Here is a 16692-nt window from a genome sequence, read left to right as displayed (position 1 = left end):
TGTTGGTGTTTGCACAGGCTTTGGACCAGAGACTGACATTTCCCACCATTCCCAATTCTTCTTAGTGAACATACAGAAAGATTACTTCTCCACTCCAGTAGTTAGTTTGATGCCATGTGACAAAGTTCTTGCCAAAGAAATAAGAGAAGTGATTTGTGCCACTTGCTGGCCTAGCCAAAGAGCCTCCCAAGTGAATAACCCATGTTCTGTCTTCTCCTCACTCAGAAACCATAAAGGTTCCATCTTGACAACAATGGCATCCCAACAATGAAGAGACATACCTCCTTACATTACTACTTAGAGAAGAGTCATATGATCTTTATAAAATATTTGTCTGTGAGAAACAAACTTACTGTGCTAAGCCACTGAAGGACAGAAGTTGTTTGGTTTAGCAGCTAGAAATAATTACTCCGATGATTAAACTCATAAAACACTATGATAAGTAATGCAAATGTTTTAGTTTAAAATGTCTATATGTTATATATGAAACACCAACCTTTCCAAAAGGAACAGTTGGGTTATAGGTACAAATATTATAAAATCATTATTGACACATGGATTTGTAGCACATAAATACTCTTACATATATATTTGTTGAAAATTACCAATATGCCTAAGGATAATCTGTGGAATGCCATACAAAATAAATGTCCTTGTATCACATCTAAAATGCCTCTGGGTCAAACACTCAGGAATACAAGTGAGCCAACATTTCCTTTGCAACACCAGTACTTCTAAAGACTATTCACTCAGGACACATAATATATAACTTCTTTTTCAAATGCTGGCAGATTTGAAAAGTTAAGAAACTATTTGTTGTTTTGCAATATAAAAGAAGCTAAGCAATATATTGATCATGTTTTGACTAGGAGGTAGTTTGCTTTAACCAGACATCCTAAAAATGTTCCCAAGAAAAGTGTTCCAGGAAGAAAGAAGGGAGCTTTCTATTTTTATTTTGATTTATATATTATATCTTGCACATATTCTGGCTATGACCTTCAAGCAATTTGAAAAAAAAAACAAAACTCCACACAGAAACACACACCTGGATTTTCTCTCTTTCCTGAAATTCATAGCAGGAAAATTACATAAATTCTGAGATTTATAATTAGCATAGCAGTGAGACTAGTCCTTCTTATTCAGAGAGAATAAGATCAACCCTATGGACTGCTTTAAGCTTGCCACTCAGAACATCTGAGGTAGAAAGGTGGTGGTGAACATTTTCTCTCACCACAGGACACCCATTTATAGAGAATCAAAATCTCAATTGTACCCTTACCCTCATATTCCACAGAAATATTTTCCAATGATATCAAAGTAAACAGGATAGATAAGTAAACCTGGCAGCTCTTGAAACAAGTGTTGTTTGGCTTTAAAATCTTAACATAAGATAATGATAGAACACACACAAAAAGCTGTGAGACACCCTTCCTCCCACCGAAACTAATAAAGAATAGTACTCTTCCAACTAAGCCTCAGAGACTGAGATGAATGCTAAGGACTTGTTCATAGCTTCTCAAAGCCTACTTCACATTAGATTTGCCTGTGGAGCTTTAAAAATGTCCATAACTGCTTTTCACCCCAGAACAATTAAGTCAGAATCTCTGGGATATATTTTAAGAGCTCCTCAGATGGTCCAATGTGCAACCTAGATAGAATCATCCTTTTGATGATTACTAAAACTACCTCAAGATAAAGTCTGTGTGCTTGCCAGGAATAGTGTTGAGAAGGGGGAAGAAATTTACCTTTGGGTCTAATGTTACATTAGGCATAATATATTTTACATATTCCTCAGAATAAAGCCTGAGAATAAATATTTTTATTTCTATGTTCAAATATATAAGAATTAGGTTGAATAGATGGAAAATAATTCCTGCATTGTAGGGCTTATGAATTACTCACTATAGAATAAGAGAACTTTTTATGGTGTTTCTTAAAACTAGAAGTAGTTAAGTAAATACTCAAAGATGGATATTATACATAAATAAAAGGGTTGAAATGGATCAACAAACTGAAACCCTGCACAGACTCAGCAGCTGCTTGTTGTGTCAATAAAGTTTTATTGGAAATCACTCACACTCATTCATTAACTTTTCTCTACAGCTGCACTGGTACATCAATGGCAGTGTTGAATGTATGGCCTGCTAAAGCCCAAATTAGTTATTATCTGGACTTCACAGAAAAAGTTTGCTAATCCATCAACTCCATGATCTGCAGCATGCTTTTTGCCCTAGAATTCACAAAACTAAAAATCTATTAAATTACAAATTGTAGTCTTTTTTAAAAGTAAAACAGCATCTAAGATAGTTTAATTTAATACAGGAAATGTTCCAACAACTTAGCAAGTACATATGCTACTTATGTCTGCCCCCCCCAATCTTATAGGAGATAATGCCAGCAAGGCAGAAAAATTAACATTGAAAAGTGGTATGGCATCTACTTCTTGGGGCTTGGTAATATAGACATAATTCCAGATTGTTAAGTAAGAGGGTGTTTTACTTAAGACTGTATTGCCAGGATTTCTGCCTTGTTATGTGAGGAGGCAACACCTAACCTCCCATAGCTACTTTCACCTAAGTCAATGATGACACAGAGTATTTCTTCAGAGAGGAGACAAGAGAGAAGGAATCAAACCTACCATCTGAAATTCCTTCCCTTCGATGAGGCAATGCTGGTTGTTGGTCCATTCGCCCTCCCTTGTGTTTTTTAGTCGGCCTAGGCCTCTGACTTTGACTCAGGGCTGCACTGGTGTTACTGTCAGTAGAAAATGGGCTAGTTGGTCGAGGTCTTTGAGAGGAGGTAAAGGCTTTGCCTAAAAAAAAAGGTGGGGGGAATGGGGCATACAGAATGTTACTTTAAGACACTGTTTCTGTCTGTCATATATCTCTGTTCTTACTAACCTGGAAACCTGCCTACAGATGCCATTTGAAGATACCAAATACTGGTGTATCTCCATAGAAAAATATATTCCCTGTTGCACGTATCTTGTCCAATTTTTGATAACCAACACACTACCCACTGGAAATTAAAACAAATGAATATTAAACAAACCCTCCACCCCAAAACTTGATATTATATAATTATATTTTTGTTTAACCTTGATAATCTGAGTAGTATTTTCATAGGTATTTGCAAATTCATGCAGCTTTTACATCTTAAAATTAAAGAAGCTATTTCTGAAATACATTATGTACTATCTTATGTGTTGAATCCAATTTCACCTTTGGAGTCCCACAAACTCTCTTTGAGGACAGAAAAATGCCCTGTAGTAATTACATTTCATTTTTACATGAAAGGTCAGCTCAGACACATTATCAAATTGGCCTTCTCCCCTATATGTACACAGTGAGTGCCTCTTTTAGCAGAAACTCAATAACAGTAGTGTATAGCATAGGGCACAGAGCAGGTCAAAACCACCTCATGTGCCCAAAGTGCAATAGGTGTTTTCTGATAAATAATTTCATATCTGAGCAGACTCCAAATTCTCACTGAAAAATGACATGTGCTATGTTCTTTTCTTGTGGCTTAGTGTACATGTGCAGGCTATTTTGTTCTGGGAAAAGGTTAGCTAATAAATTTTCAACATCTTTTAATTTTAATATCATATTTATTATGGTAAGAGAGGTCTGTTTTATGTGCATGTATATATTCTCTTGTACATGTTTTCATTTCATACAAAATTATTGTATGTAGTTACATTTTCTTAAGTCAGTGTGACATAATATTGCTTAATGTTTTATTAGCTATTAGCATACATGCAAGAAATGCACTTATGCTTTCTAATTTATTAGTTTCATTGCACTTTCTCACTGCTCTGTTTATAGCTATGCCACAAAAACACTCAGGCGACATAAAGTTCCTGACTTAATGCTTTATAAAGCAAGAAAATTCAAATAACCATTATATTACAACATATTTTAGTCTGGATGCTATATAAAAAGTAAACCTCTGCAATGCTTGGAAAATCTTTTTATTTCATTTGAAGATACTTAATGCATACTCAAAGAAAATATTGATGATACATATTTCAAAAAATATTCCAAGAATCATTTTTATAACCTGAGAGTTTAGTGAAGGGTCAAAATTGTTTTTCCTTAATTTATTATTTGAGTCCTATTAGGATTTAAAAAAATGGACTTAGAACATTAGTTTTTTGTAAGGTAGCTAAGTTTAATTCATATATTAGAAACATATATATATATATATATATATATATATATATACTTAAGAAGTATACAGTCATATAATAACATGAATCATGCCAAAGTTATTTGTTCCAGTAAAACAAACATTGGCAACTTATAGATCTATTACTAGAGCCCCACATTTATTTGGAGGAATGATCATATATGTGAAAAATTACATAATTGGTCTTTTACATTATGACATTATTATCAGAAGCCAAAATTAGATGATGTTGAAGAGCAACACGCACGTAGTCATCGTTTTTTTCCAAAGTGCAAATGCAGTGGGTGTATCTTTTATTAGCATCTTTTAAAACAAATAATAAATTATTGGATTAAAATTTTAGCAGCCAATAACTAATAATCTATCAGCCATTTGAATTGTTAGACTGACAGCCTTAGATCCATTCACCCCATGCTGAGAAAGCCTTCCCAGAAAATGCATTTGCAAAAAGAAATGGTGCAAAGGAAAGTAATGGAGATAAAAGCTGAATAACTTTAATCACTGGGCACATTATTGATTCTGTGAGGATTTTGCAAAGTGTGAGTTATTGAAAATTTAATGGCAATCTTAGTTGCAGTTTTGCTGGAATATTAAAAGGAAGCATACTCAATTAATCAGCAGAACTGTGAGGAAAAGGAAAATAAAGCCTAGAGAGTGTTGAGTAGGAGCCCATTCTTGATTCTGCAAAACTAGCATGAGAAGAGAGTTCTGGAAATGAGCATCCAGACTGTGTTCATGCATACTAAAGAAATCCCTTCAGTCAGACTCACTGAGGAGAAAGGACAGGAGAGAAATAGCTCGGTGTCCAAAGGATAAGACTCATGCAAAAAATGTTGAGTCGGCGTCTACCAACCTGTTCTTGTAAGTCTGGTTCCTTCCAGCCTAAAACCAGCCTTATCTGCTGCTGCCACCAGTGCTTGTGCAAAACTGCCGCTGGCAAAGATGGAGCCATCTGAGGAGCTACCTACACTAGATCTACGACTAGAAAAGTTACGATCCTCATCAGATGCAGAGCCCCATCCATTTACCATTGAACCTAAAAACAAATGTAGTTGTCTAGTGAGTTGTAGATATGGGACAGCTCACGTGTCTGTACACACTATGCTAACAAACAAGTAGGCTGCCTCCACTCCTCAGTCTTCCCGGAGATAAACCTGTATCAGCATGATGTCATTAGCCACATGCAAGCATCACCCATGTTTTAAACATTCCTACTGAAGAAGAATGAAGCTCATTTAAACTTTATCTGTTGCAACACATGAACAAAATATGTTCTGTATCGTTCCAGTCTTACATTGTTAAAGTTATTTCATGGTCATTTTCCAAAAGAAAGCTGCTATGTATATTTTAAGTCTACAATTCAGAGAACACTTTTAGTGTATTTAAAGTAAACTTATCAAGAACTCAGTTGAAGAAACAGTGTGAATGTATTTTGAATTTATTGCAAACTCTAATGATAATTTGCATGAAATCTACATTTATACTTATAAAACACTAGAACTATTTTAAGATTTTAAAGTAAAAATTTAACCATGCAGAAAATAGTAAACATTCATAAACAAAAATGTATAAATAATACCAGAGTAAATAGACTTAGAAAAATAGATCAGCTTAGAAAAGAAAAATATACCTGAAAAGTTCTAAAAATTTCAAAGCTCAATATGCTTCATATGCTTTTTAATTAACTCCAGTTTTCTCTTTAATGCTAATCTTTATTTTAGAAAGTTAACCACTATGAAAAATATCAGTGGCATTAATATGGATTTGTCTGCAAAATGAAACATGGCAATAGAGGAAAAATTCAGCTTTATAATGTAAAGAGCTGCAAAACATGAAAATACTGAAAAATAAATTTTATTCTTAATTTTTCATTGTGTTTTACAAATTTATATATTTTCTTAGACTAAGCACATCTATTATACAATACAAGTAACATTACAATATTTATTTATGTTATATACCATTAATTTATAACTCAATAAAGTACCAAATGTTGCTAATTCTACATTTTTTAAAAGACAAGTGATAAGGTATTTATAAAAAGCTAACTTAAGCTTTCTAAATAAACTAAATACATATTTAAATAAAAGAGATTAAAGTCAAGTGCCATAGATTTTTCTGCTTTTCTTTAATATTTATGAAACAAAAGTATAGTTAGGAATGTTGCCACGATGAAGAGTTTGTACTTTCAGTCCAGGGGACAGAACACAATAACACGGGTCCATGCACTTTCAAGATGGAGAAAACAGAAACCGGAGGGGTTAGAAGGATCTGAGAAGTTAAAAGGGTGTTAAGTGTAGCAGAAAAAAGATAGAGTTTTGATTCTATTTGCCAAAGGCACAGAGATACACTTTTTACCTTCAAAACAAATTCCCTTGACACAGGCCACTGAAAGGAAGCCAAGATAACACCAGCAACCGAGCCTCCTCCGAGAGAACAATTTCTGAGTTAATAATCACAAGTCAAGGACCAACAGCCCAAAATGAAAGGAGAAACGATGCAATAGGCTTTGCAATATCATAATGTTACAGTAGATAAGAAAAAAATCAAAGTGATTCAGTCAGTGATCACCAGAGAATATGAAACCCTAGATCTAAGCACAGTTTTAAAGCCTGTGAAAGCTCAGTCCAGGTCCCTCGGTTTCTGTATTTCTAAATGTCTACTGAACATCTGCTCATACATTTATGTCAGCCACTTGAAACTCACTCTCCAAACAAGTGTCTCCTTTTCTTCATCTTCAATTTCATTCCTAGCTGATTTCCTTCTAGTCCCTCTGTCTTTTTTATTGTTATCTGAATTAATTTTCTGAAACATTTATCACATGTGCATTCCTCTATTCAAAGGCTTCCCTAGTTTGCCAATGCCACATCCAAACACTAAATATAGCTATTTGAGATCCTTCAGTATCTAGCCCAGCCTACCTTTCCGATCCAATTTCCTCTGTAGCCTGTGTAGTCCCACTGCCTCACCTATATAACATTACTTACACACTTCTGGACTGTTACTAACTCTGTTAGCCACTGCCAAACTTTTAAAGTCCAAATCAATATCATCTCTGATATCACCCTGATGCCACCTCACCTTCAACGCTGTCTAAAGGAGAATCGACCTCTCTGCTTCCTATGTTTTTCAAACAGTATTCGTACAGTAGCATATCAGGCCTCTACAAACTACAGTTTGTTGCATGTACATATATTACCTCTACTCAACAATGACACTCTGGAGATTAGGAACTATCTCTTACTTATTTTCATTTCTCATGTACAGGAGCACTACACAGTAGAAATTCCAACAAACATCGGGCATATTAAATGTCTTCAACATTTTCATTATTCACTATAAATTCTATATATGATTCTATTCCATACATAATTTCCTAGAAATTACTGTCTTTTAGTTACAGAAAAATGTGCTTATAAGAACTCCTAGACAACATTAAATAAGAAATGTAGCCAACTCTGGTAGATTATTAGGCAATGGAGAAAGCAGGGATAGAATTACTCAAAAGGAGAAACTCATATATTAATTTATATATGCCTTCACTGTGCTTTGATAACTTGAATATTGATATTTATCAATATCTTATTTACATTATGCAATGACACATTAAGTGACAACTTTTTCTTCTTACTTCTCTGCCCATACTTACCCATATTTATGTACAAAGCCCCTCCCCTCTTTTCTAAAATTCTCCTTTCTCAATTATAACTAAGAAACAGTTGGGGGCATTTTTTAATTTATTTATTTTTTGTCTGTTCAAGTTGGCTTCATGTATGGTTCTATCCTGAAGATTTAGCATTTTTACATATTTAGTCTCTAAACAGGTAAAGTTTAGGAAAAATCCTATACCATACACTGTCTCTAAAGAGATGACACCATGTGAGATATCTTAACAGAAAGTTTAGCTTGCCTTTGTCAAAAGCACCCTGTTCACCTCCCTGTGAGGGCCAGTCCCTCTGGGTGAAGATCTCCAGATGCAAATTTGCCAAGCCCTAAACAAAGCAACTACTTTCCTGCCTTTATGTCCTTGCTCTGAATTTATCTAAACTGTTAACAGTCCTTGCCATGCCCTCGGAAATTGCAGTCACTCATGTTTGCGTGACTCCAAACATCAAGTTTTCCCTGATGTTTGTTCCCCTTCCCTGGGAAGAGAGAGTAGCAATGGAAGAGATGGTTTGTGAATATAGAAAGAACACCAGCTCTTCTTTCCTTCCTACTCTCTGTAAGAGCAAAGAAACTAAGTAGATGACTTCAGAGTTGAAGAGATGTGCACCACAGAAATTCGGCCATGGTGGACAATTTCACCTGCTGTAGCTGCCATTCTTTTTCATTCTTCAGAGGTAAACATCAAAAATGAGCTGTAGATTTATGTAAACGGGCATACACACACACATGAACTATTGGAAAAGATTGGTTCATGAATGACATGGTGAGCATTTTTTTGTACTAATTGGTTTTCTTTTATAAATGTTAATGTAAATGTAAACTTTAAAATGACACTAGGTAAAACAGCTCATATAGAGAATGTTTACGAATTACAAGCAACCCATAGGAATTTGACATGGTATCTCCCCAAACATAATCAACACATATTTAGACATTTAATAAAAAATAAATTTATGCCACAGCCAAATTTATTTGTGTTTATGTTTTCAATCTTTCCAAATTTCTCAGATTTAAAATTGCTGAAAGGCAAAAATAACCTTCAAATTTGTTCAAGCTGTTAAAGAACTGCATACAGGACATTAAGTTGTTGCTCAAATGTTACTGAGCAGTAAAATACCACGATAAAGTGGCATCTTGCTGTGTCTCTATTACATCTTTTGCACTAAAATTAATTTATGATCAGTCATCAATTCATTTACATGTCATTTAATGCTAAATCCTTCTTTGCTGATAAATGCTTATCCTTAGATCCATTACGCTATAGTAAAGTCTGTGCTTTATAATATGACCCTGCTAATTGTTGCATCACCGTTTTATGAGGTATAAAAACTGGCTAGCTCCCGTTTTTTTCAGCTGACATTTAATCCAGAAAATCTCCCTATTAAATGTGATCTGTCAGATAAAATCTTCCACTGTCAGTCTCTTTGGACAAAGCAATCCAAATACTGACCTCTACTTTGATGTAGAAAAACATGTCTAATTTTTAGAACTCCCTCTTTCACTAAAAAATATTGAATCTGCAACAATCCCACGCTGTTTCTCAGAGAAAAAGATACATGGAATATATATGGAGTAACATAAGCAATTATAAAGGATCTTCCTTGGGACATTTCCCACCTGTTAACTTGTTCCTCTCAGATAAAAGATGAATATATGATATCCCCTTTTACGTGTTACATATTGAAGTTCATATTTAATTTCTTATAAAGATGTATTATAAATACATCAAACCTGTTGAGGTAGTCTATGAAAATTAATTATTTTCAGCAATATTTCTAAAAGTTCCCTACTATTGAAATAGTTTCCTTAAGTGTTTTGCAACAAAAATAAGGAATCAGGTCACACTTTCAAGTGGCCAGTTTTCTAAAACCTGTGTGGTCCAGTAGGATGGTGAGGCTGCCAGGTTTCACTGACTTCAAAATGACCTGGGTTGGGAGTTCAAGTAAAAACCTCGAAAGACATAAAATACAGAAAAAACAGTGTCACAATTTCTTTTCAGCTGTGGTATTTATGTGAGGTCCGGCAGTCCAGGAATTTTGTTTCACTTCCCAGCACTCAGCCTCACTTTTTGTGATCACTGAGGCAGTTCAAATCTTGGCTCCATGCTCACGAGATTTTCTTCCTGCCACCCCGCCTGTTGCCTTCTGTTTCTGTTTTCCTGTGGTGGAGTCATTAAATTCAGGAAATACTTATACTTGACTCCCACTGTAAAAGTTATAGAAAGAAGTACTGAGGGCTTTCCTGTCCTGTTAACCAAACTGTGGGTTTGGCATTTAGGAAGAAATATCCTGTGTGTTCATGTTCTCGCCAAAAACAGAGTGTGATGTGCTGGGATCAACGCATTTTTATATCTTTTCTTAAAACAAGCAAACAGGTTAAATTATAAGTATAAAATTTATACTTATAATTAAAATAAAATAAAGATTAAAAATAAATTAAAATTTATTATTTTATTAAAATAATAAAAAATTAAAGTAAAAATGAGATTTCCTTTAAAAAGTGTTGATAGGGCTGAGTTTTGCTAGAATGAGTCACCATAATTGAATATAGAACTAAATATGAGAAAAATAAATGAAAGGTATTTCTAAAAATTATTTTTGATATTGGTTAAGTGTATAGGGGCAACAACTAATGTTTTCAGAGCTAAAGTTATATGCTGTATTTATGCATATGTGGAGAAGGGAAGGAGTGATGGGGGAGAGAGAGAGAGCCATATATTAAATAATAGGCTGGAAAACCATTTTCCTCTATAATATGCCACATCCAGAGATTAGAAAAAGTTGGGCATTTCCAGAGCAGGGGTTATGATAACTCCTCTTTTTTTTTTTTTTTAAAGATTTTATTTATTTATTTACTTTTAGAGAGGGAAGGGAAGGAGAGAGAGAGAGAGAGAGAAACATCACTGTGCGGTTGCTGGGGGTTTTGGCCTGCAACCCAGGAATGTACCCTGGCTGGGAATCGAACCCGGGACACTTTGGTTCCCAGCCCGCGCTCAATCCACTGAGCTATGCCAGCCAGGGCTGTGATAACTCCTATTTAGAGTAAGACTGGTTGATTTTGAAACTTCTACCAAGTATGTGACATTGAAAAGGGCTTTAAACTCCTCTGTGACTCAACTCCTTGACTATAAAAATAACAAAGAGAGAAGGGGGTGGGAGAAGGTAAAAGAAGGTAAAGGGGGGATGAATGTCGGTGGAAAAAGGCTATACTTTGGGTGGTGAAGACACAATACAATATTCAGATAATGTATTAGAGAACTGTATTTGAAACTTCTATAATTAACCACTGTAACCCCAATCAATGTAACTAAAAATACATAAAAAGAATTTATCAATTCTGAAAAATAAAAAGAATAGAGAATAAAAGTAGTATTCTGATAATCAACTGAGTTAATACATATTAAAACTTTAGAAGAGGAACCAGCACACTTTTTAGATAAAGTGCCAGCTACCAGATATTTTAGGCTTTGCTTTCTCTGTCATATGAGGATCTCTGTTTGTGATTGTTTCTTGTTTTCGTATAACTTTTTTAAAATGTAAGAAACAGTCATAGCTCACTAAAGCATGCACACGTGCACACACACGCACACACACACACAAAACAGGTCATTGTTTATAAGAGTGCTTTCCACTTACTAAGGGTTATATATGTGCAAGTTAAAATTACTATTATTGTTGTTATTATTATTGAATCTAAATCCTTAGCCAAATGGTTGAAAGACACAGGCATTCAACAAGTGTTTGCTGTGGGAATTAATAAATAATAGTTTTGCAAATACGTTTTCCATTACTGAATGTTGGAATCTCCTTAAAGTTCATATACTCAAGCCCTAACCCTTAATGTTATGGCACTTAGAAGAGGGGCTTTTGGAGGCAATTAGATTTAGATGAAGTCATGAGTGTGGGGTCATTGCAATGGGACTGGCGACCTTACAAAATAGGCCAGAGAGCTTGCCCTCTCTCTAGTGGCCCTGTGCGGAATACAGAGAGAAGACGGTTGTCTGCAAATCAGGAAGAGAGTTCTCACTAGAAGCCTCAGCTGCCATCACTTTGATCTTGTACTTCCCAGCCTCCAGAACTGTGAGAAATAAGTGTTTGTTGTTTATGTCACCCCATCTACGGTACTGTGTTGTAACAGCCAGAGCCGACTAAGACACAGAGTTCACGAGGTATGGAACTACTGGTATTTTCTTCTTTTTCTTTGCCTTTGCCATTCATGAACCACTATCTCAGAATTTAAGAAGTCCCTCAGAAATTTTTTAGTCATTATGAAAATATTTGGAATTAATGTACTCATTTCTTTACAAATATGGGCTCTATACCTCGTTAACTGCTGATATTCCTTAACATAGCTGCTGTTGGAATGTTATGTATCCAAGCAAGATCCTGAATAATTTTATGTACAGGATTAGTAGCCCATCTCTGCGTTATAATTGGAATACCACTCTGGTTGATTTCAGGGAATGGAACATCACTGTTAGTTCTATTTAATAAAATATGGTCATTAGGTTCATAAAAATGAAAATCTCTAACAGAGAATTCAGGTGAAAGTAATGACTAATTTACATATTCACACCACACAAATTTAGAACTCAAAAAAAATTTATGGTAGATTCAGAGTCCTCTCTGCAGGTACTCACCATCTTAAAAACATAAAAATACAGGTAGAGGTAGTGTCTGTTTTATGACCCAGCTCATTTAGCACCATTACAGTGGCCTTAAGTGTCTGAAGAAAACATGAATGCCTCAGAATAATGTTCATTAGCATTTCAATTGTTGATTTCTATAACATTTGGCCCTGACATACACTTACCTTAGGGCCATCACCATGTGCACATACACACATGTCAACACACACACTCTAACATACTCACAACCCTATTTACACTCAAACACACCTACATGCACTCACACATGCTCAATTTACACATAATCAATCACAAACCCTGTCTTCACACACACGCATCTATACACACTTGCACACTCTCTACACACACACCATTTTTGAGAAAATATATTTACTTTCATTATATCACACTGTCCTACAAAGCAAATTAAATCTTTGATCACACCTTTCACACAAAAAAAATCATTTCAGAGCCAGAGGGGGAGGGTTGGGAGAGAGAGGGAGAGGGAGAGGGAGAGAGGGAGAGAGGGAGGGAGGGAGGGAGAGAGGGAGGGAGGGAGAGAGAGAGAGAGAGAGGGGAAGGAAGAAAGAAAGAAAGAAAAAGAGAGGGAAAGAATGAAAGTTTTTTTATTTGGCCAGTTTTGTGTAGATTGCAACTTGTTTTACTAGAGATGTATTATTCATAGAATAAATCCATCATGGAATACATACCTAAACACCCAGAAGTTTTTATATATGACAGTAATTAAGCAGTGAATTAAGCAGTAAAACAGACTTTTCTTAGCAATAAAAGCTGCATTTGGAATGAACACTACAGTAGCTACAAGAAGAAAGGCAAATTGTTTTAACTAGTCATATTAGACAGCCTAACATGTTACTAACAGGTGGGCATGTAAAACTAAAAATATCATTTGTCTGATTCATAGATATATTTTTTGTCTTTGAAATTATAACATTTAACAAAAGAACTACATAGGCTACAGCTGACATTTTTGTGCTACTATTGCAATTTTCTACTGCATTCCTAATGGAAAAGAGTTCAGTATCATTAGTGAGATATGCAAAAATATGCAGAATTTTACCCTGAAGGAGACTGTGCTAGAAATTCAGGCACAGGGGCTTAACATAATAGTGTACTAACAAGTTTGCACTCCACATTCAAAGATGTACACTTTTGCTTTCCCACCTTTAGTTAGATCTGGATTTCAAATCACAGCAGTATATCTGCAGTTCTTAAATCTTAATTAGCCTGGCAAGCAGACAGCCCTCCATGTAAGAAGAAAAACTGAAAAGTGGGCTCATGCATCACACATTTTATATTTCAGGAAGGGATGCAGAGGGAAAATATAGGCACTCATGCTTCTCCATCACTGCCATAAAGCACTTTCCATCAGTGTTTTTTGAACTCTAACACATAATGCAAAATCTGTGCAAACTGGGGAGCTGTTGCTGCAAAAATGAGTGAAGTAGGACTGTGAAACAATGCCTCATGTAAAGGACATCATCAAGGTAAATACCGAAGTGGGTGGTTTTCTGAGAAGACCCCATGACATGTGTGGGGTAGCTCAAGACATGGTTCCTTCCACCACCCGTGATTAAAGCGGCTGTCCCGCCAAAAGAAAAGTGTATTGTTTTGGAAATGGGTTATAACTCTCCCTATCTCCTTTTGGGAGTGGCCTCCTGTTCTGTGACTGCTTCTTGACCTTTTCTTTACATGGGGTAGTCACATGTAGGACACAAGACTCCTTTGTCTGGGACCCCTTAAATTAAGTCTCCCACTAAGGGAGGTGCAGTCCTGCTGGTCTGCCCTCTGCCCCTCTGTTATCAGGGCTCCCTATAATGTGAGTACGTAACAATGGCAATGCCTATTCCACCCAGTCCTCCTCGTGGATTTTTCAGCTTATCAGGAAGAGTAATCAAGACACCTGAGCTTGACCTCTGGCATTACACATGCAAAGGCACGCTTAACATTTGTAGTAGTTCTGTATAGCCATGCAAGACGCATGTTTGTGTGTGTATGTGTGTCAAAGAATGGATACCTACTTAAACAGAGAGACTAAATTTTTACTGTTTTCCGTAGTAGTATATATTCGAATTTAAATTTTTCCAATATAATTTGATAAATTTAAGTCCTTGGAAGCAGGCTTCAGTACTGAAACCATCCTGCTAGATTCACCTGGTGAGTGAGGCAAGAGGAAGTCAAAGGAGTGAACAGCAAAAATATGCTTCTAGGGAGAGAGAAGCAGTTACTTGATCCAACAATATGAAATGCATAAATGTGTCACTTATCACCCTATAAATTTTCTCCACTCTACAAATAATACCTATGCACCCTTAGAAATACTTATTCGGAAGACTTGCTTATTTTCATCAATGAATGATTTTACCAAGTGAAATATCAAGAAGCATATTGAGATTGTATTCACTCTGTATGTTGTTCCTGTTATACAAAATATATCATTTCTAAAAGTCAAGGTTTTTATATAATAGACTTGGTTGCCCTAGTAGAGTGAACTTTTCATGAAAGCTCTGGATATAATTGAGTTTTCTTTCATGTCTTTAAAGCTCTTTAAAATTCATGAATTTTCTTATCATTTTTGCAGCAAAGCAAAAGTATTTCCAAATCCTTTTTGAATTTTGGGTTCAATATTAACCTATTTAAAATGTTACAGAAATAGATGGAGTAGAATAAATCTTACATAAGAAAATATTTGATTTTTGATGCATGTTAATGTTACAAATAGGTCAGCTTTATTTCTACTGAAACAGTCCTGTTACCTGTCACAGAGCTGTCTAGGTTGTCCATACTGGATCCAGGTGTCTGCTCTAGCACTTTCAGGGGTCTGGGGATTTCTAAAGCCTCCTCCTCATCATCAGCATCATCATCTGGAACATCTGTTTCCAAATCAGAAATCAAGGCTCCGGACATGTAACCTATTGGTGGAACTGGAGGCTGTGGAGGTTGATTATTATTTTGAATGTGCCTAGAATGTAAATGGAAAAAAAAAGTTTGTCAGCATTCCACAAAATTAGAATTAGAATTAAACAGCATGTTCTGGTAATCAGTTTTCATTTCTTGTTTTCCACCGCCTCACTTTGGAGTTCACAGTCTTTTCTCATCTTCTAGCTGAAGCAATGTGCTATGAGTACAGGATCGCCAAAGCAGCAGCAACAGTATAGGCTGACGCACTCTTCACTTGGTGTTCATGGGATGATACACAGAGAAAAAGAATACAGAACCAACACTATTTTGTATAAATAAATCTTCCAAAGAGGAATAGAAGTATTTCACAATCACCCATTTAAAGCTGACTGGGTTTTTTTATGTCCAAAAAGAATATAATAATTTTGTTTCCAGTTTAGTGTCAAATTTCTACTCAACTCATGTCACCTGTGTGACTGCTGGCCCTCATGAATAAATGATGCCACATAAAGACCTACTACCAGTCCCCCTGCCTCCAACCAGGAGCACATTCCTTGCCCCACAAGGCTATCTTCCTGCACCATCCATGAGTCAGGCGGACAGTTGTTTTCACTTTGAACTGGTTTAGAGTAGGAATGATTTCTTTGTATTTTAGCTACTTATTTGTGGGTCTGTCTCACCCACCAAAGTCATATTAAACACCTGAATGGCAGAAAAGGTTCATCTCAGCCTTCTGACTTTAGAACATGATGAAAGAATAACTTTCATTCCAACCTTGCAAAGTAGATGAAACTCTCTTTTCAAATATTTAAAGTGAAGTTCCATTTAAATGATTTGTTTCAAATCACATGGTTAGTAAAGTGTAGAGCTGGACACTGGGGTCCAGTGGTTTACTTTGCGCATATTGAAGAGTTTCTTCTAAACCATAAAATGCTAAAGGAAAACACAATGCATTTGCTACTGTCATTAGAGAGTGAATGTACCACAATGCTTTGACACTTTGTCTTTCTTTTGCTACGATACAAAGTATTTCAAAGACCTCTGCTATTTAAGGAGATGTAAAATAAGGGCTACGCATTTTTATCTCCATATCATCAGGCCTACATCTTTAATTTAATTGATTCGGAATTTGAGGCCCTATGTTATTATTCTGTATTCATCACAGCTCATTCTTTGAAAAGTCAGGAAGCTTTTTAACTACTTTTACAAAAAGCCTTCAGTGTTGATAACTACACCTTGCTGTAAGTGTTGCCTCAAATTCTGTTTATGAATCAAGGATGTAGTGAGCC

General features: G+C 35.6%; 1 protein-coding gene across 18 annotated transcripts in view; it reads right to left on the bottom strand.

The window, feature by feature from the left end:
• The window catches only part of ROBO2 (roundabout guidance receptor 2), a 1287372-nt gene that overhangs the window by 11263 nt on the left and 1259417 nt on the right, over positions 1–16692 (bottom strand). For 9 of the 18 annotated variants that reach the window (XM_036017930.1, XM_036017929.1, XM_036017934.1 and 6 more), the window contains 2 exons: positions 15259–15464; positions 2639–2812 (listed from right to left, as the gene is read on the bottom strand). In XM_036017930.1, the coding sequence (XP_035873823.1) occupies positions 2639–2812; positions 15259–15464 (380 nt within the window). Of the gene's footprint in view, positions 1–2638; positions 2813–5041; positions 5225–15258; positions 15465–16692 lie in introns of all 18 variants that reach the window. The other 9 variants (XM_036017926.1, XM_036017927.1, XM_036017925.1 and 6 more) reach the window with 2 other exon arrangements.

This window comes from Phyllostomus discolor, chromosome 2, assembly GCF_004126475.2.
Source record: "Phyllostomus discolor isolate MPI-MPIP mPhyDis1 chromosome 2, mPhyDis1.pri.v3, whole genome shotgun sequence".
NCBI lineage: Eukaryota > Metazoa > Chordata > Mammalia > Chiroptera > Phyllostomidae > Phyllostomus > Phyllostomus discolor.
This window is presented reverse-complemented; position numbering and strand designations above follow the sequence as displayed.